The sequence below is a fragment of the Petromyzon marinus genome, chromosome 77 (assembly GCF_048934315.1).
Source record: "Petromyzon marinus isolate PM22_M1 ecotype Great Lakes invasive population chromosome 77, UKy_Petmar_22M1.pri1.0, whole genome shotgun sequence".
NCBI lineage: Eukaryota > Metazoa > Chordata > Hyperoartia > Petromyzontiformes > Petromyzontidae > Petromyzon > Petromyzon marinus.
This window is the reverse complement of record NC_133743.1, coordinates 2,671,843-2,692,619: the sequence shown is the minus strand read 5'-3', so window position 1 is coordinate 2,692,619 and position 20,777 is coordinate 2,671,843. Positions and strand designations below refer to the sequence as shown.

Genomic DNA, 20,777 nt, shown 5'->3' with positions numbered 1-20,777 from the left:
ACTCACTCACTCACCACTCACTCACCACTCACTCACTCACCCACTCACTCACCCACTCACTCACCCACTCACCACTCACTCACCACTCAATCACTCAGTGATTCAATCACTCACTCACCACTCACTCACCACTCACTCACCACTCACTCACCACTCACTCACTCACCACTCACTCACTCACCACTCACCACTCACTCACCACTCACTCACCACTCACTCACCACTCACCACGCACTCACTCACTCACCACTCACTCACCACGCACTCACTCACCACTCACTCATCACTCACTCACCACTCACCCATCACCCACTCACTCACCACTCACTCACTCACCACTCACTCACTACTCACTCACTCACCACTCACTCACCACTCACTCACTCACCACTCACTCACCACTCACTCACTCACTACTCACTCACTCACTCACTACTCACTACTCACTCACTCACCACTCACTCACCACTCACTCACTCACTACTCACTCACTCACTCACCACTCACTCACCACTCACTCACTCACCACTCACTCACCACTCACTCACTCATCACTCATTCACCACTCACTCAATCACCACTCACTCACCACTCACTCACCACTCACTCATTCACCACTCACTCACCACTCACTCACCACTCACTCATTCACCACTCACTCACTCACTCACCACTCACTCACTCACCACTCACTCACTCACCACTCACTCACCACTCACACACTCACCACTCACTCACCACTCACTCACCACTCACTCACTCACCACTCACTCACCACGCACTCACTCACCACTCACTCACCACTCACTCACTACGCACTCACCACTCACTCACCACTCACTCACCACTCACTCACTCACCACTCACTCACCACTCACTCACCACTCACTCACCACTCACTCACTAACTCACCACTCACCCACTCACTCATTCACCACTCACTCACTCACTCACTTACCACTCACTCACTCACCACTCACTCACTCACCACTCACTCACTCACCACTCACTCACCACTCACTCACTCACTCACCACTCACTCACTCACCACTCACTCACCACTCACTCACCACTTACTCACTCACTCACCACTCACTCATTCACTCACCACTCACTCACCACTCACTCACCACTCACCACTCACTCACCACTCACTCACCACTCACTCACTCACCACTAACTCACCACTCACTCACCACTCACTCACTCACCACTCACTCACTCACTCACCACTCACCACTCACTCACCACTCACTCACTCACCACTCACTCACTCACTCACCACTCACCACTCACTCACCACTCACTCACACACTCACTCACTCACTCACCGCTCACTCACCACTCACTCACTCACTCACCACTCACTCACCACTCACTCACCACTCACTCACCACTCACTCACCAGTTGGTGAGTGTCCTGGTGAGTTGGTGAGTGTACTGGTGAGTTGGTGAGTGAGTTGGTGAGTGTACTAGTGAGTTGGTGAGTGTACTAGTGAGTTGGTAAGTGAGTTGGTGAGTGTACTGGTGAGTTAGTGAGTGTACTCGTGAGTTGGTGAGTGTACTAGTGAGGTGGTGAGTGAGTTGGTGAGTGAATTGGTGAGTTGGTGAGTGAGTTGGTGAGTGAGTTGGTGAGTGAGTTGGTGAGTGAGTTGTTTGGTGAGTTGCTGAGTAAGTTGGTGAGTGAGTTGGTGAGTGAGTTGATGAGTTGGTGAGTGAGTTGGTGAGTGTGTTGGTGAGTTTGTGAGTGAGTTGGTGAGTTGGTGAGTGAGTTTGTGAGTGAGTCAGTGAGTCGGTGAGTTGGTGAGTGAGTTGGTGAGTGAGTTGGTGAGTGGGTGAGTTGGTGAGTGATTTGTTGATTGAGTTGGTGATTTGGTGAGTGAGTTGGTGAGTGAGTTGGTGAGTGAGTTGGTGAGTGAGTTTGTGAGTGAGTTGGTGAGTGAGTTGGTGAGTGGGTGAGTTGGTGAGTGATTTGTTGAGTGAGTTGGTGAGTTGGAGGGTGAGTTGGTGAGTGAGTTGGTGAGTGAGTTGGTGAGTGAGTTTATGAGTGAGTTGGTGAGTTGGTGAATGAGTTGGTGAGTGAGTTGGTGAGTGCGTTTGTGAGTGAGTGAGTTGGTGAGTGAGTTGGTGAGTTGGTGAGTGAGTTGGTGAGTGAGTTGGTGAGTGAATTGGTGAGTTGGTGAGTGAGTTGGTGAGTGAGTTGGTGAGTGAGTTGGTGAGTTGGTGAGTGAGTTAGTGAGTGAGTGAGTGAGTTGGTGAGTGAGTGAGTTGGTGAGTGAGTTGGTGAGTGAGTTGGTGAGTTGGTGAGTGAGTTGGTGAGTGAGTTGGTGAGTTTGTGAGTTGGTGAGTGAGTGAGTTGGTGAGTGAGTGAGTTGGTGAGTTGGTGAGTGAGTTGGTGAGTGAGTGAGTTGGTGAGTGAGTTGGTGAGTGAGTGAGTTGGTGAGTGAGTTGGTGAGTGAGTTGGTGGGTGGGTGAGTTGGTGAGTGAGTTCGTGAGTTGGTGAGTGAGTTGGTGAGTGAGTTGGTGAGTGAGTTGGTGAGTTTGTTGTGAGTTTGTGAGTTGTGAGTTTGTGAGTTGGTGAGTTGGTGAGTTTGTGAGTTGGTGAGTTTGTTGTGAGTTTGTGAGTTGTTGAGTCTCTCTGCTGGTCTCTGACTTCTCTTCCTTCCTTTGCTGTTCCAATTCTTTTGTTGCGGATCAGCAAATTAATGAGGTAGGTGGTGATGGTGGTGGTGGTGGTGGTGATGGTGGTGATGGTGTTGGTGATGGTGGTGGTGGTGGTGATGATGGTGGTGATGGTGGTGGTGATGGTGGTGATGGTGGTGATGGTGGTGATGGTGGTGATGGTGGTGGTGATGGTGGTGGTGGTGATGGTGGTGATGGTGGTGGTGGTGATGGTGGTGGTGGTGATGGTGGTGATGATGGTGGTGATGGTAGTGGTGGTGGTGGTGATGGTGGTGATGGTGGTGGTGATGGTGGTGGTGGTGATGGTGGTGGTGGTGATGGTGGTGATGGTGGTGGTGGTGATGGTGGTGGTGGTGATGGTGGTGGTGGTGATGGTGGTGATGATGGTGGTAGTGATGGTGATGATGATGAAGGTGATGACGATGATGATAATGATGGTGACGATGGTGGTGATGGTAGTGATGGTGATGATGGTGGTGATGATGGTGGTGATGGTAGTGATGGTGATGATGGTGGTGGTGGTGATGATGGTGGTGATGGTGGTGATGGTGATGGTGGTGATGGTGGTGATGGTGGTGATGGTGGTGGTGATGGTGGTGGTGATGATGGTGGTGGTGATGATGATGGTGACGATGGTGGTGATGGTAGTGATGGTGACGATGATGATGGTGGTAGTGAGAGTGATGGTGGTGATGGTGGTGGTGATGATGGTGGTGGTGATGGTGGTGATGGTGGTGATGATGATGATGATGAAGGTGATGACGATGATGATAATGATGGTGACGATGGTGGTGATGGTAGTGATGGTGATGTTAGTGATGGTTATGATGGTGATGGTGGTAGTGATGGTGATGATGATGATGGTAGTGATGGTAGTGATGGTGATGATGACGATGACGACGATGACGGCGACGATGACGGCGATGGTCTCCTTGCGACGCCGCCCCAGATCCGCCTCCTCACCGAGCGAAAGTTGGAGCTGGAGCGACGTCTCCGCGAGGCGGCCCTGGAGAATGAACAGCTCCATGCCGCCGTGCAGGAGATGCAGCAGAGAGACTTTGCTCTGCAGCTCGCGGGCAGAGCCCGTGACGCGCAGGTGGAGCACCTAGCCTGGCACGCACGCCGTGTCTGTGCGTGTGCGTGGTGTCTGTGCGTGTGCGTGGTGTCTGTGTGTGTCTGTATGTGCGTGGTGTCTGTATGTGGTGTCTGCGTGTCTGTATGTACGTGTCTGTATGTGCGTGGTGTCTGTATGTGCGTGGTGTCTGTACGTGTGTGGTGTCTGTATGTACCTGGTGTCTGTACGTGGTGTCTGTGCGTGGTGTCTGTCTATACGTGGCTGTATGTGCGTGGTGTCTGTATGTGTGTGGTGTCTGTATGTGTGTGGTGTCTGTATGTGTGTGGTGTCTGTATGTGTGTGAGTCTGTATGTGTGTGGTGTCTGTATGTGCGTGGTGTCTGTACGTGGTGTCTGTGTGTACATGGTGCCTGTGCGTGTCTGTACGTGGTGTCTGTATGTGTGTGGTGTCTGTATGTGCGTGGTGTCTGTATGTGTGTGGTGTCTGTATGTACGTGGTGTCTGTATGTGCGTGGTGTCTGTAAGTACGTGGTGTCTGTATGTGTGTGGTGTCTGTATGTACGTGGTGTCTGTACGTGGTGTCTGTGTGTACGTGGTGTCTGTGTGTGTGTGGTGTCTGTACGTGGTGTCTGTGCGTGTCTGTATGTGCGTGGTGTCTGTATGTGGTGTCTGTGCGTGTCTGTATGTACGTGGTGTCTGTGCGTGGTGTCTGTATGTGGTGTCTGTGCGTGCGTGGTGTCTGTACGTGCGTGGTGTCTGTATGTGGTGTCTGTGCGTGGTGTCTGTATGTGGTGTCTGTGCGTGCGTGGTGTCTGTACGTGCGTGGTGTCTGTATGTGGTGTCTGTGCGTGGTGTCTGTATGTGGTGTCTGTGCGTGCGTGGTGTCTGTACGTGCGTGGTGTCTGTATGTGGTGTCTGTATGTACGTGGTGTCTGTGTGTGGTGTCTGTATGTGGTGTCTGTATGTACGTGGTGTCTGTACGTGCGTGGTGTCTGTATGTGGTGTCTGTATGTGGTGTCTGTGCGTACGTGGTGTCTGTATGTACGTGGTGTCTGTATGTACGTGGTGTCTGTATGTACATGGTGCCTGTGCGTGTCTGTATGTGGTGTCTGTACGTGCGTGGTGTCTGTATGTACGTGGTGTCTGTCTGTACGTGGTGTCTGTGCGTGGTGTCTGTACGTGGTGTCTGTACGTGGTGTCTGTACGTGCGCGGTGTCTGTATGTACGTGGTGTCTGTACGTGGTGTCTGTACGTGCGCGGTGTCTGTATGTACGTGGTGTCTGTGCGTGGTGTCTGTACGTGGTGTCTGTACGTGGTGTCTGTGCGTGGTGTCTGTACGTGGTGTCTGTACGTGCGCGGTGTCTGTACGTGCGTGGTGTCTGTACGTGCGTGGTGTCTGTGCGTGGTGTCTGTGCGTGCGTGGTGTCTGTACGTGCGTGGTGTCTGTACGTACGTGGTGTCTGTGCGTGGTGTCTGTGCGTGCGTGGTGTCTGTACGTACGTGGTGTCTGTACGTGGTGTCTGTATGTGCGTGGTGTCTGTACGTGGTGTCTGTACGTGGTGTCTGTACGTGGTGTCTGTGCGTGCGCGGTGTCTGTATGTTTGTGGTGTCTGTACGTACGTGGTGTCTGTACGTGGTGTCTGTGCGTGGTGTCTGTGCGTGGTGTCTGTGCGTGCGTGGTGTCTGTACGTGGTGTCTGTGCGTGGTGTCTGTGCGCGGTGTCTGTACGTGGTGTCTGTACGTGGTGTCTGTACGTGCGTGGTGTCTGTGCGTGCGTGGTGTCTGTACGTGGTGTCTGTACGTGCCCGGTGTCTGTGCGTGCGTGGTGTCTGTACGTGCGTGGTGTCTGTACGTGGTGTCTGTACGTGCCCGGTGTCTGTGCGTGCGTGCCCGTTCCCCAGCTGCGCGAGTACGAGTTGGAGCTGCAGGAGGCTTGCTCCGGGCGCCGTCAGCTGCAGCTCCGCCTGGACTCCCTGCAGCAGGAGCTGAGCCTCGTGTCGGGCGAGACACACGGAGCCAGCCCCGAGAGCCTGCTCGCTGAGCTGGCTCGCTCCGAGCACTCGCAGAGACTCCAGCAGAGATCACACGAGGCACGGGGGGAGAGAGAGACACGGGGAGAGAGAGACATGGGGAGAGAGACACGGGGAGAGAGACACGGGGAGAGAGAGAGACACGGGGAGAGAGACACGGGTAGAGAGACACGGGGAGAGAGACACGGAGAGAGAGAGACACGGGGAGAGAGACACGGGGAGAGAGAGACACGGGGAGAGAGACACGGGGAGAGAGACACGGTGAGAGAGATACGGGGACAGAGACACAGGGAGAGAGAGATGGGGAGAGACACGGGGAGAGAGACACGGGGAGAGAGACACGGGGAGAGAGACACGGGGAGAGAGACACGGGGGGAGAGACACGGCGGGAGAGACACGGCGGGAGAGACACGGCGGGAGAGACACGGTGGGAGAGACACGGGGAGAGAGACACGGGGAGAGAGACGCGGGGAGAGAGAGAGACGCGGGGAGAGAAAGAGACACGGAGAGAGAGAGACACGGGGAGAGAGACGCGGGGAGAGAGAGACACGGGGAGAGAGACACGGTGAGAGAGATACGGGGACAGAGACACAGGGAGAGAGAGATGGGGAGAGACACGGGGAGAGAGACACGGGGGTGGAGACACGGGGAGAGAGACACGGGGAGAGAGACACGGTGAGAGAGATACGGGGACAGAGACACAGGGAGAGAGAGATGGGGAGAGAGACACGGGGAGAGAGACACAGGGGTGGAGACACGGGGAGAGAGAGACACGTGGGTGGAGACACGGGGAGAGAGAGACACGGGGAGAGAGAGACACGTGGGTGGAGACACGGGGAGAGAGACACGGGGAGAGAGAGACACGGGGGTGGAGACACGGGTAGAGAGACACGGGGAGAGAGAGACACGGGGGTGGAGACACGGGGAGAGAGACACGGGGAGAGAGAGACACGTGGGTGGAGACACGGGGAGAGAGACACGGGGAGAGAGAGACACGGGGGTGGAGACACGGGTAGAGAGACACGGGGAGAGAGAGACACGGGGGTGGAGACACGGGGAGAGAGAGACACGGGGAGAGAGAGACACGGGGAGAGAGAGACACGGGGAGAGAGAGACACGGGGAGAGAGAGACACGTGGGTGGAGACACGGGGAGAGAGACACGGGGAGAGAGAGACACGGGGGTGGAGACACGGGGAGAGAGAGACACGGGGAGAGAGAGACACGTGGGTGGAGACACGGGGAGAGAGACACGGGGAGAGAGAGACACGGGGGTGGAGACACGGGGAGAGAGACACGGGGAGAGAGAGACACGGGGGTGGAGACACGGGGAGAGAGAGACACGGGGAGAGAGAGACACGGGGGTGGAGACACGGGGAGAGAGAGACACGGGGAGAGAGAGACACGTGGGTGGAGACACGGGGAGAGAGACACTGGGAGAGAGAGACACGGGGGTGGAGACACGGGGAGAGAGAGACACGGGGAAAGAGAGACACGTGGGTGGAGACACGGGGAGAGAGACACGGGGAGAGAGAGACACGGGGAGAGAGAGAGACACGTGGGTGGAGACACGGGGAAAGAGAGACACGTGGGTGGAGACACGGGGAGAGAGACACGGGGAGAGAGAGCCACGGGGAGAGAGAGAGACACGTGGGTGGAGACACGGGGAGAGAGACACGGGGAGAGAGAGACACGGGGAGAGAGAGAGAGACGCGGGGTGAGAGAGACACGGGGGGAGAGAGAGACACGGGGAGAGAGAGAGACGCGGGGTGAGAGAGGCACGTGGGTGGAGACCACGTGGGTCGAGACACGTGGGCGGAGACCACGTGGGCGGCCTGTCCCGTGACGTCACAATGAGGCGGCTGTCCCTGTCTCTCCCCCCCCGCCCCGCCCAGGTGGAGGTGGAGGTGTGGGACGTCTACTGCCAGCTGCACTCCCTCTGCACCCAGCTGCGGCTGCAGCAGCAGCAGCTGCAGCTGGGCTCGCCCGGCTCCCCCTCGGGGTCTCCGGGGCTCACGCGCAGGGGCTCCGCGGCGCCCGCGGGGATCCCCCCATTGGACGGCGGGGGCGGGGGGGCGGAGCCCGAGGGGGCGGGGCCCGAGGGGCTTCCCTCATTGGACGATAAGGGGCCCGACGAGCCGGCGGGGCTTCCCTCATTGGACGACAGGGCCGAGGGGGCGGAGACGAAGGCGCTCCCCTCATTGGACGACGGGGGATCCAGTGAACTCGAGGGGCTTCCCTCATTGGACGACAGGGGATTCAATGAACTCACGGGGCTTCCCTCATTGGACGACAGGGCCGAGGGGGCGGAGACCAAGGGGCTCCCCTCATTGGACGACAGGGGATCCAATGAACTTAAAGGGCTTCCCTCATTGGACGACACGGCCGAGGGGGCGGAGACGAAGGGGCTTCCCTCATTGGACGACAGGGGATCCAATGAACTCACAGGGCTTCCCTCATTGGACGACAGGGGATCCAATGAACTCACGCGGCTTCACTCATTGGACGACAGTGCCGAGGGGGCGGGCCTCATGGGGCTTCCCTCATTGGACGACAGGTGCGAGGGGGCGGAGCCCAGTGGACTTGACAGGAGCCTCAATGAACTCAGAGGGCCTCTCCGATTGGACGACGGGGGTTCCCGTGAATTTGCTGGCCTTCCCTCATTGGAGGAGGGAGAGAGGGCAGAGCCCGAGGGGCTGCCCCGATTGGATGAGGGCGGGGGCGTGGCCCCGGGCGGTCTGCGGGTGATGGTGAAGGAGCTTAAGCAGCTGGTGAGCGCCGTGGTGCTCACCAGCGCCAACGAGGTGAGGAGGAGGAACCACAACCACCATCACCAACATCACTACCACAACCACTACCACCACCACTACTACTACCACAACCACCACAACCAACACTACCAACATCACCACTACTACCATCACTACCAACATCATCACCACCACAACCACCGTCACCACCGTCACCAACATCACCAACATCACCACCATCACCACCACTACCACCACCACCATCACTACCACCACTACTACCACTACCACCACCACCACTACCACCACTACCACCACCACTACCACTACCACCACCACTACCACCACTACTACCACCACCACCACTGCCACCACTACCACCACCACTACCACCGTCACCATCACCACCACCACCACTACCACCACCACCACTACCACTACTACCACCACTACCACCACTACTACCACCACTACCACCACTACCACCACTACCACCACCACTCTCATCAATACCAAAACCAATACCCGCCATTCGCTACAAAGTGACGGTGACGTCACCATGGCGCTTTTGCCAGGCCCGGTGCACTTTGAGGCCACGGGACAGACCCAGCAGGTGCCATGGGTTGGCTGAGATGACTGGCCGATGCACCACCTGTGCCCCCTACTGTGCCAACTTGCTGCGTTCTATCCGCCCGGCGCTCCGCTCGTTGTTGTGAGCGTCGCTCCTCCGCCCTCCGTTGTTGTTGGAGGGCGACTGCCTCCAACTGCCCAGTAGCAGCGTCCTTCACGAGCCTCCTCCACAGAGGCCGATCTTGACACCGCTGGTACCAGTCATCGGCTAGTCCACTCAGCTCCACGTCATCCTGTACCACATCACTCCATCTCTTCTCTAGCCCGTGCCGCGCCCGTTTAGCCCCCTCAATCCGGCCAAACAAAACAAAAGCTGTTTGGGCATGCGGTGGCTGGGCATGCGGGCTACATGACCCAGCCAACGCAGCCTCAGCCTGCCGGAGGAGCTCGCCGATGGGACCTTGCCCAGATCTTTCGAGGATTTGTGAGCTCCTCACACAGAGGACATCCTTGTGGCACCCCAAGGCTCCGACTCCTGGCCACGTACTTCTACCCGGGCCCGCTCATCATCACGGGGGCCCTCGGTGATCGCGAGCAGGGAGTCATTGCACTCGGGAAGCACGAAGGGCGGCCCAGAGCCCGGGCCTACTCACGGCATCATCGTGATGCCTTGAACAGGTCAACAGAGCGGAGGCACGTGGGTCTCACGTCGGAATTCCCTGCGCCTACTGCGGGAGCAGACGGGACAGACAAAATGGCGTGGTGCACGGCACTGAAAGCAGCCATTGCAGCCGCACGAGCCACGGTCCTAAGCCTCGCCCGTGTCCCCTCGGCATCAGGAGGAGGAGGAGGACGACGAAATTGTCGCCCGCGGCTTTCATCGGCTGGCCGAGGGCCCGGGCCACCGTGGGTTCGAACGGGGTCCCCGGGTGCCGGAGTGGAAGAATGTCAGGCGGTGACGGTCGGTGGGCAGATGGTGGTTGGTGGGTAGATGGTGGTCGGTGGGTAGATGGTGGTCGGTGGGTAGATGGTGGTCGGTGGGTAGATGGTGGTCGGTGGGCCGATGGTGGTCCGTGGGCAGATGAGCGACATTGTGGAGGGCGTGGTGAACATCTCTCGGCCGTGAGATGTTCACCGCCTCGCCTGGTGTACACGAGGCGGCTCTCTGTGTCCCCCCCCCCGCCGTGTCTCTGTGTCTCTGTGTGTCTCTGTCTCCACCGCGTGTCCCCGTGTGTCTCTGTCTCCACCGCGTGTCCCCGTGTGTCTCTGTCTCCACCGCGTGTCCCCGCGTGTCTCTGTCTCCACCGCGTGTCTCTGTGTGTCTCTGTCTCCACCGTGTGTCCCCGTGTGTCTCTGTCTGTCTCCACCGCGTGTCCCCGTGTGTCTCTGTCTCCACCGCGTGTCTCTGTGTGTCTCTGTCTCCACCGCGTGTCCCCGTGTGTCTCTGTCTTCACCGCGTGTCTCCGTGTCTCTGTCTCCACCGCGTGTCTCTGTGTGTCTGTCTGTCTCCACCGCGTGTCCCCGTGTGTCTCTGTCTCCACCGCGTGTCCCCGTGTGTCTCTGTCTCCACCGCGTGTCTCTGTGTGTCTGTCTGTCTCCACCGCGTGTCCCCGTGTGTCTCTGTCTCCACCGCGTGTCCCCGTGTGTCTCTGTCTCCACCGCGTGTCTCTGTGTGTCTCTGTCTCCACCGCGTGTCCCCGTGTGTCTCTGTCTCCACCGCGTGTCCCCGTGTGTCTCTGTCTGTCTGTCTCCACCGCGTGTCTCTGTGTGTCTCTGTGTGTCTCTGTCTCCACCGCGTGTCCCCGTGTGTCTCTGTCTGTCTGTCTCCACCGCGTGTCTCTGTGTGTCTCTGTGTGTCTCTGTCTCCACCGCGTGTCCCCGTGTGTCTCTGTCTCCACCGCGTGTCCCCGTGTGTCTCTGTCTCCACCGCGTGTCCCCGCGTTTCTCTGTCTGTCTGTCTCCACCGCGTGTCCCCGTGTGTCTCTGTCTCCACCGCGTGTCCCCGCGTGTCTCTGTCTCCACCGCGTGTCTCTGTGTGTCTCTGTCTCCACCGTGTGTCCCCGTGTGTCTCTGTCTGTCTCCACCGCGTGTCCCCGTGTGTCTCTGTCTCCACCGCGTGTCCCCGTGTGTCTCTGTCTCCACCGCGTGTCCCCGTGTGTCTCTGTCTCCACCGCGTGTCCCCGTGTGTCTCTGTCTCCACCGCGTGTCCCCGTGTGTCTCTCTCTCCACCGCGTGTCCCCGTGTGTCTCTGTCTCCACCGCGTGTCCCCGTGTGTCTCTGTCTGTCTGTCTCCACCGCGTGTCTCTGTGTGTCCCCGTGTGTCTCTGTCTCCACCGCGTGTCCCCGTGTGTCTCTGTCTGTCTCCACCGCGTGTCTCTGTGTGTCTCCGTGTGTCTCTGTCTCCACCGCGTGTCCCCGTGTGTCTCTGTCTCCACCGCGTGTCCCCGTGTGTCTCTGTGTGTCTCTGTCTCCACCGCGTGTCCCCGTGTGTCTCTGTCTCCACCGCGTGTCCCCGCGTGTCTCTGTCTCCACCGCGTGTCTCTGTGTGTCTCTGTCTCCACCGTGTGTCCCCGTGTGTTTCTGTCTGTCTCCACCGCGTGTCCCCGTGTGTCTCTGTCTCCACCGCGTGTCCCCGTGTGTCTCTGTCTCCACCGCGTGTCCCCGTGTGTCTCTGTCTCCACCGCGTGTCCCCGTGTGTCTCTGTCTCCACCGCGTGTCCCCGTGTGTCTCTCTCTCCACCGCGTGTCCCCGTGTGTCTCTGTCTCCACCGCGTGTCCCCGTGTGTCTCTGTCTGTCTGTCTCCACCGCGTGTCTCTGTGTGTCCCCGTGTGTCTCTGTCTCCACCGCGTGTCCCCGTGTGTCTCTGTCTGTCTCCACCGCGTGTCTCTGTGTGTCTCCGTGTGTCTCTGTCTCCACCGCGTGTCCCCGTGTGTCTCTGTCTCCACCGCGTGTCCCCGTGTGTCTCTGTGTGTCTCTGTCTCCACCGCGTGTCCCCGTGTGTCTCTGTCTCCACCGCGTGTCCCCGTGTGTCTCTGTCTCCACCGCGTGTCCCCGTGTGTCTCTGTCTCCACCGCGTGTCTCTGTGTGTCTCTGTCTCCACCGCGTGTCCCCGTGTGTCTCTGTCTCCACCGCGTGTCTCTGTGTGTCCCCGTGTGTCTCTGTCTGTCTGTCTCCACCGCGTGTCCCCGTGTGTCTGTCTCCACCGCGTGTCCCCGTGTGTCTCTGTCTCCACCGCGTGTCCCCGTGTGTCTCTGTCTGTCTGTCTCCACCGCGTGTCCCCGTGTGTCTCTGTCTCCACCGCGTGTCTCTGTGTGTCCCTGTGTGTCTCTGTCTCCACCGCGTGTCCCCGTGTGTCCCCGTGTCTCTGTCTCCACCGCGTGTCTCTGTGTGTCTCTGTCTGTCTGTCTCCACCGCGTGTCCCCGTGTGTCTCTGTCTCCACCGCGTGTCCCCGTGTGTCTCTGTCTCCACCGCGTGTCTCTGTGTGTCTCTGTCTCCACCGCGTGTCCCCGTGTGTCTCTGTCTGTCTCCACCGCGTGTCTCTGTGTGTCCCCGTGTGTCTCTGTCTCCACCGCGTGTCCCCGTGTGTCTCTGTGTGTCTCTGTCTGTCTGTCTCCACCGCGTGTCCCCGTGTGTCTCTGTCTCCACCGCGTGTCCCCGTGTGTCTCTGTCTGTCTCCACCGCGTGTCCCCGTGTGTCTCTGTTTCCACCGCGTGTCCCCGTGTGTCTCTGTCTGTCTCCACCGCGTGTCCCCGTGTGTCTCTGTCTGTCTCCACCGCGTGTCCCCGTGTGTCTCTGTCTGTCTGTCTCCACCGCGTGTCTTTGTGTGTCTCTGTCTCCACCGCGTGTCCCCGTGTGTCTCTGTCTGTCTGTCTCCACCGCGTGTCCCCGTGTGTCTCTGTCTGTCTCCACCGCGTGTCCCCGTGTGTCTCTGTCTGTCTGTCTCCACCGCGTGTCTCTGTGTGTCTCTGTCTCCACCGCGTGTCCCCGTGTGTCCCCGTGTGTCTCTGTCTCCACCGCGTGTCCCCGTGTGTCTCTGTGTGTCTCTGTCTCCACCGCGTGTCCCCGTGTGTCTCTGTCTGTCTGTCTCCACCGCGTGTCTCTGTGTGTCTCTGTCTCCACCGCGTGTCCCCGTGTGTCCCCGTGTGTCTCTGTCTCCACCGCGTGTCCCCGTGTGTCTCTGTCTGTCTGTCTCCACCGCGTGTCCCCGTGTGTCTCTGTCTGTCTGTCTCCACCGCGTGTCTCTGTGTGTCCCCGTGTGTCTCTGTCTCCACCGCGTGTCCCCGTGTGTCTCTGTGTGTCTCTGTCTCCACCGCGTGTCCCCGTGTGTCTCTGTGTGTCTCTGTCTGTCTGTCTCCACCGCGTGTCCCCGTGTGTCTCTGTCTGTCTGTCTCCACCGCGTGTCCCCGTGTGTCTCTGTCTGTCTGTCTCCACCGCGTGTCCCCGTGTGTCTCTGTCTGTCTGTCTCCACCGCGTGTCCCCGTGTGTCTCTGTCTCCACCGCGTGTCTCTGTGTGTCCACGTGTGTCTCTGTCTCCACCGCGTGTCCCCGTGTGTCTCTGTGTGTCTGTCTCCACCGCGTGTCTCAGCTGCGACGCTGCAGGCAGCAGCGCTGCGGCCTGGAGCAGCGAGTCTCCCGCCTGACGCTCAGCCTCTCGGCCACGCGGGAGACGCTGGAGACGCAGGCGGAGACACTGAGACACGGGGACGCCGAGACACGGGCACTCAGGGGAGAGGTGAGACAGGCGGGGGCACGGGGACACGGGCGGAGACGCGGGCGGAGACACGGGCGGAGACACGGGCGGAGACACGGGCGGAGACACGGGCACTCGGGGGAGAGGTGAGACAGGCGGGGGCACGGGGACACGGGCGGAGACACGGGCACTCGGGGGCGAGGTGAGACACGGGGACACGGGTGGAGACGCTGAGACACGGGGACACGGGCGGAGACACGGGCACTCGGGGAGGAGGTGAGACACGGGGACACGGGCGGAGACACTGAGACACGGGGACGCGGAGACACGGGCACTCGGGGAGGAGGTGAGACACGGGGACACGGGCGGAGACACTGAGACACGGGGACGCGGAGACACGGGCACTCGGGGAGGAGGTGAGACACGGGGACACGGGCGGAGACACTGAGACACGGGGACGCGGAGACACGGGCACTCGGGGGCGAGGTGAGACACGGGGACACGAGCGGAGACACTGAGACACGGGGACGTGGAGACACGGGCACTCGGGGGCGAGGTGAGACACGGGGACACGGGCGGAGACACTGAGACACGGGGACACGGGTGGAGACACGGACACTCGGGGGCAAGGTGAGACACGGGGACACGGGTGGAGACACTGAGACACGGGGACACGGGCGGAGACACAGGCACTCGGGGGCGAGGTGAGACACGGGGACACGGGCGGAGACGCTGAGACATGGAGACACGGGGGACAAGGGGACACGGAGACACAGGTGGAGACACGGGGACGAAGAGACACGGGCGGAGACACCGAGACACCGAGACGCGGGGATACACGGCGACACGGAGACACGGAGACACAGGCGGAGACACGGTGACACGGAGACACGGAGACACGGAGACACAGGCGGAGACATGGGGACACGGTGACACGGGCGGAGACACGGGGACACCCAGACGCTGAGACGCGGGGATACACGGCGGCACGGAGACACGGAGACACGGGACACAGGCGGAGACACGGGGACACGGGGACACGGTGACATGGAGACACGGGGACACCCCTGCCCCACACCCCCCCCCCCCTTCCTCCTCCACCTCCTGCGACCCAATTGGGTCCCCAGTTCACAAATTGTCTCGCTGCCAGCGGATTGCCTCACTCACCCGGCGAGTCGCTCGCTCACCCGGCGAGTCGCTCGCTCACCCGGCGAGTCGCTCGCTCGCCCGGCGTGTCGCTCGCTCGCTCACCCGGCGTGTCGCTCGCTCGCTCACCCGGCGTGTCGCTCGCTCACCCGGCGAGTCGCTCGCTCACCCGGCGAGTCGCTCGCTCGCTCACCCGGCGAGTTGCTCGCTCGCCCGGCGTGTCGCTCGCTCACCCGGCGTGTCGCTCGCTCACCCGGCGAGTCGCTCGCTCGCCCGGCGAGTCGCTCGCTCGCTCGCCCGGCGAGTCGCTCACCCACCCGGCGAGTCGCTCGCTCGCTCGCCCGGCGAGTCGCTCGCTCACCCGGCGAGTCGCTCGCTTGCCCGGCGTGTTGCTCGCTCGCTCACCCGGCGAGTCGCTCGCTCGCCCGGCGAGTCGCTCGCCCACCCGGCGAGTCGCTCGCTCGCTCGCCCGGCGTGTCGCTCGCTCACCCGGCGAGTCGCTCGCTCGCTCGCCCGGCGAGTCGCTCGCTCACCCGGCGAGTCGCTCGCTCACCCGGCGAGTCGCTCGCTCGCCCGGCGTGTCGCTCGCTTGCTCACCCGGCGTGTCGCTCGCTCACCCGGCGAGTCGCTCGCTCGCTCACCCGGCGAGTCGCTCGCTCACCCGGCGAGTCGCTCGCTCGCCCGCCCGGCGAGTCGCTCGCTCGCTCGCCCGGCGAGTCGCTCACCCACCCGGCGAGTCGCTCGCTCGCTCGCCCGGCGAGTCGCTCGCTCACCCGGCGAGTCGCTCGCTTGCCCGGCGTGTTGCTCGCTCGCTCACCCGGCGAGTCGCTCGCTCGCCCGGCGAGTCGCTCGCCCACCCGGCGAGTCGCTCGCTCGCTCGCCCGGCGTGTCGCTCGCTCACCCGGCGAGTCGCTCGCTCGCTCGCCCGGCGAGTCGCTCGCTCACCCGGCGAGTCGCTCGCTCACCCGGCGAGTCGCTCGCTCGCCCGGCGTGTCGCTCGCTTGCTCACCCGGCGTGTCGCTCGCTCACCCGGCGAGTCGCTCGCTCGCTCACCCGGCGAGTCGCTCGCTCACCCGGCGAGTCGCTCGCTCGCTCACCCGGCGAGTCGCTCGCTCACCCGGCGAGTCGCTCGCTCGCCCGCCCGGCGAGTCGCTCGCTGGTCGACGTCCTCACGATCCGCTAGCCGGAGTTGCGGCGTCCGCACCCGTTTGGCGTTCTGTAGGCGGAGTGGCGTGGTAGGTGGGAGCGCTCGTTAGACCACAACGTGTGGGAGCGCTCGTTAGAAAGGGTTTTTCAGAATCAGAAAGGGTTTTATTCGCCATGTAAGTTCACACCGACACGGAATTTACTTTGGCAGGATGGTGCATGCATTCAACATATAGGAATCTAAAATCTTAAATAAGTTTTAAACAAGTCTTACTATAATAATAAGGGTTAAAAGTCTAAGACCAAGGGGCTGACGTATATAAAATTGAATAAATATCGAATATAAAATAGCTTTAAGACCACAACGTGTGGGAGCGCTCGTTAGAGAGGGAGGGAGGGAGGGAGAGAGGGAGGGAGGCAGGGAGGGAGGGAGGGAGGGAGAGAGGGAGAGAGGGAGGGAGGGAGGGAGGCAGGGAGGGAGGGAGAGAGGGAGGGAGGCAGGGAGAGAGGGAGGGAGGCAGGGAGGGAGAGAGGGAGAGAGGGAGGGAGGCAGGGAGGGAGAGAGGGAGAGAGGGAGGGAGGCAGGGAGGGAGGGAGGGAGAGAGGGAGGGAGGGAGAGAGGGAGAGAGGGAGGGAGGGAGGGAGGCAGGGAGGGAGGGAGGCAGGGAGGGAGGGAGGCAGGGAGAGAGGGAGGGAGGGAGAGAGAGAGAGAGGGAGGGAGGGAGGGAGGCAGGGAGGGAGGGAGGGAGGCAGGGAGGGAGGGAGGGAGAGAGGGAGGGAGGGAGGCAGGGAGAGAGGCAGGGAGGGATGGAGGGAGGGATGGAGGGAGGGAGGGAGAGAGGGAGAGGGAGGCAGGGAGGGAGGGAGGGATGGAGGGAGGGAGGGAGGGGACGAATCAGTTTTCAGTTTTCAGTTTCATTCATGTTGGTATAGCCATGTGAGCCATTCGGCTCTTGAATCTGGTGCAACCTTAACAAACACAAAAACTAAAACACGAGCAAGACTAAACATCTTAAAGTGAAATTTTGATTTAAAGCTTTCGTGACTACAGTGATTCATATTCTTGGCTCTTTGGGTAAAGTCACCACCACGTAGAAGGGAAACAATAAAATAATAAAAATGTAAACCAATCAAATTATTATAAAACAATAAAATTATTATTCTTGGTTCTTTGGGTAAAGTCACCACGTAGATAGGGAAACAATAAAATAATACAAATATAAAACAATAAAATTGTTATTCATCTTCTTTGGTTCTTTCGGTAAAGTCACGTAGAATGAGAATAAAATAATAAATTGATAAAATAAAATAACACAATAATATTCTCACGACGTTTCGGCCACAACACAAGCGGCCTTCATCAGGTGAAGGGACGAGACTGTCTGGTAGGACAGCGCTGGAGTGAAAAAGCCACGCTCAGATCGCGACCTTTAAGCCTCAACTTTAGCACCACGGATAGCTTAGAGTCGCGGCATCTCTTCAGAAAGGTGAGAGACTCGATTAGTTGAGCCTTCTTATCCCGGAGTCTGTTGAATAATCTTAAGGATGTGTGGAATCCCTCCCTGTAGATGAATCATTGCAGTCACGAAAGCTTTAAATCGAAATTTAACCGCCTCTACGGGGAGGGATTCCACACATCCTTAAGATTATTCAACAGACTCCGGGATAAGAAGGCTCAACTAATCGAGTCTCTCACCTTTCTGAAGAGATGCCGCGACTCTAAGGCGCTTTGTTCCTCTCACACAGCTTAAAGGCCGTGATCTGAACGTGGCTCTTTCACTCCAGCACTGTCCTACCAGACAGTCTCGTCCCTTCACCTGATGAAGGCCGCTTGTGTTGTGGCCGAAACGTCGTGAGAATATTATTGTGTTATTTTATTTTATCAATTAATTATTTTATTCTCATTCTACGTGACTTTACCGAAAGAACCAAAGAAGATGAATCATTGCAGTCACGAAAGCTTTAAATCGAAAATTATTATTCTTGGTTCTTTGGGTAAAGTCACCACCACGTAGAAGGGAAACAATAAAATAATAAAAATATAAAACAATAAAATTATTGTAAAACAATAAATGTATTATTCTTGGTTCTTTGGGTAAAGTCACCACGTAGATAGGGAAACAATAAAATAATAAAAATATAAAACAATTAAATTATTGTAAAACAATACAATTATTATTCTTGGTTCTTTGGGTAAAGTCACCACCACGTAGAAGGGAAACAATAAAATAATAAAAATATAAAACAATAAAATTATTATTCTTGGTTCTTTGGGTAAAGTGACCACCACGTAGAAGGGAAACAATAAAATAATCAAAATATAAAACAATAAAATTATTGTAAAACAATAAAATTATTATTCTTGGTTCTTTGGGTAAAGTGACCACCACGTAGAAGGGAAACAATAAAATAATCAAAATATAAAACAATAAAATTATTGTAAAACAATAAAATTATTATTATTGGTTCTTTCAGTAAAGTCACCACGTAGATAGGGAAACAATAAAATAATACAAATATAAAACAATAAAATTATTATTCTTGGTTCTTTGGGTAAAGTCACCACGTAGAAGGGAAACAATAAAATAATAAAAATATAAAACAATTAAATTATTGTAAAACAATAAAATTATTATTCTTGGTTCTTTGGGTAAAGTCACCACGTAGAAGGGAAACAATAAAATAATAAAAATATAAAACAATAAAATTATTGTAAAACAATAAAATTATTATTCTTGGTTCTTTGGGTAAAGTCACCACCACGTGGAAGGGAAACAATAAAATAATAAAAATATAAAACAATAAAATAATTCTAAAACAATAAAATTATTATTCTTGGTTCTTTGGGTAAAGTCACCACCACGTAGAAGGGAAACAATAAAATAATAAAAAAATATATTTTACTATGTTATTGTTTCCCTTCACCGTGACCTTACCGGAAGAACCGAGAATATCTTAAAGTGACCGCCTGTTGACTGCGCGAAGTGGTAAAAAACCCCCGGGAGAAAAACGTGAAACCATTAAATCACGACGTGTCGGAGGCAAAGCGAGCTTCCGTCTCTTTAACCCTCTACGTGACTCTGCCCAACAAAGCCAAAGAGTGTGCATCCTCGCAGTCACGAAAGCTTCCAGCCTCGGGAAATCTTTCCAGACGAAAAAGCACCGGGCGCACCACCGACGCTCTGTACGCGGAAATCCCGGTGGGGTGCGAAGTCACAACAACAACCACAACAACCACAACAACAACCACAACCAGACAACTTCGATTAAGTCCGCCGGTCCAAACTCCGTACTACGGCAAACACGGACCAGGATAAAGCCGCAGAAGCGACGCGGCAGCGGATCATTGGGCGACCGTGGCCGAATTTTCACAACGGCCCGGGGGGGGGGTGGGAGCGGCGGGCGGTTAGCTTCGGCGTTGCGTTCGAATGCCCCCCCCTTCAAAAAGATCGGCACGCTCAAATCAAAATGAACGCGAACCGGACGCTTTGGCGTGACGGGCGAGACGTGAAATTTAAAAAGGGGCAGGCAGAAAGCGTAACCGGTGACGGCGTTTTGCCGTCGGGCACGACGTTTTTATCGTAGGCCTCGGCAGTAAGGGGGGGGGGGAGGGAGAGGGGGGGGGGGGGTGGTTGGCGGAGGGAGTGGACCACCGCTGCCCGGACTTGGCTCTCGCAAGGCACGGCGACGCGGTTGCTTGAAGCGATGGGAGCCTCACGGCTTCCCGCGTAGCCGGCGATGGAGTTAACATCTCAAGGTACCAAGTATAGAGCGGCAGCAGCAGCAGGCGTGGGTCACGGGATTGGAACCCACGGCTTCCCGCGTAGCAGGCGAGGTGGTCAACATCTCTTGGTTCCAAATATAGAGCGGCAGCGGCAGTAGCAGCAGGCGTCAGGGTCAGGGATTGAAACCCACGACCTCCTGCGTACCAGGCGAGGTAGTCAACATCTCAAGGTACCAAATACAGCAGCAGCAGCAGCAGGCGTTGTCATGGTCACGGGATGGGAACCCACGACCTCCTGCGTACCAGGCGAGGTAGTTAACATCTCAAGGTACCAAATACAGCAGCAGCAGCAGGCGTCAGACTCACGGGATGGGAACCCACGACCTCCTGGAGACGAGGCGAGGTAGTCAACATCTCAAGGTACCAAATACAGCAGCAGCAGCAGGCATTGTCATGGTCACGGGATGGGAACCCACGACCTCCTGCGTACCAGGCGAGGTAGTCAACATCTCAAGGTACCGAATACAGCAGCAGCAGCAGGCGTTGTCATGGTCACGGGATGGGAACCCACGACCTCCTGCGTACCAGGCAATGGAGTTAACATCTCAAGGTACCAAATACACAGCAGCAGCAGCAGGCCTCAGAGTCACGGGATGGGAACCCACGACCTCCTGCGTACCAGGCGATGGAGTTAACATCTCGCCCACCGTGTACACAGCTGGCCGTCTGCTCACTGCAGTTGGCCTCTGCGCGGGAGGAGAAGGAGCGGCTCCAGGCAGAGGTGATGAGGTGGAGAGGCGACGAGGACGAGGAGGAGGAGGATGAGGAGGCGGAGGCGGAGGGAGACACGGGGAGGAGGAGGAGGAGGAGGAGAGGGGGGAGCGATGAGGAGGACTCGGAGGAGGTTCTGAGGAGGGCACTGCAAGAGCGCGACGACGCCATCAACAAGTAGGGACATCGTCGTCG

General features: G+C 57.9%; 1 protein-coding gene across 1 annotated transcript in view; it reads left to right on the top strand.

Moving 5' to 3' along the window:
* Positions 1 to 20,777, top strand: part of LOC116958461 (uncharacterized) — a 131,941-nt gene that overhangs the window by 87,830 nt on the left and 23,334 nt on the right. The window contains exons 5-9 of the mRNA XM_076056748.1: positions 3,632 to 3,778; positions 5,658 to 5,846; positions 7,680 to 8,588; positions 13,691 to 13,837; positions 20,530 to 20,759. Coding sequence (XP_075912863.1) covers positions 3,632 to 3,778; positions 5,658 to 5,846; positions 7,680 to 8,588; positions 13,691 to 13,837; positions 20,530 to 20,759 — 1,622 coding nt within the window. The remainder of the gene's footprint in view (positions 1 to 3,631; positions 3,779 to 5,657; positions 5,847 to 7,679; positions 8,589 to 13,690; positions 13,838 to 20,529; positions 20,760 to 20,777) is intronic.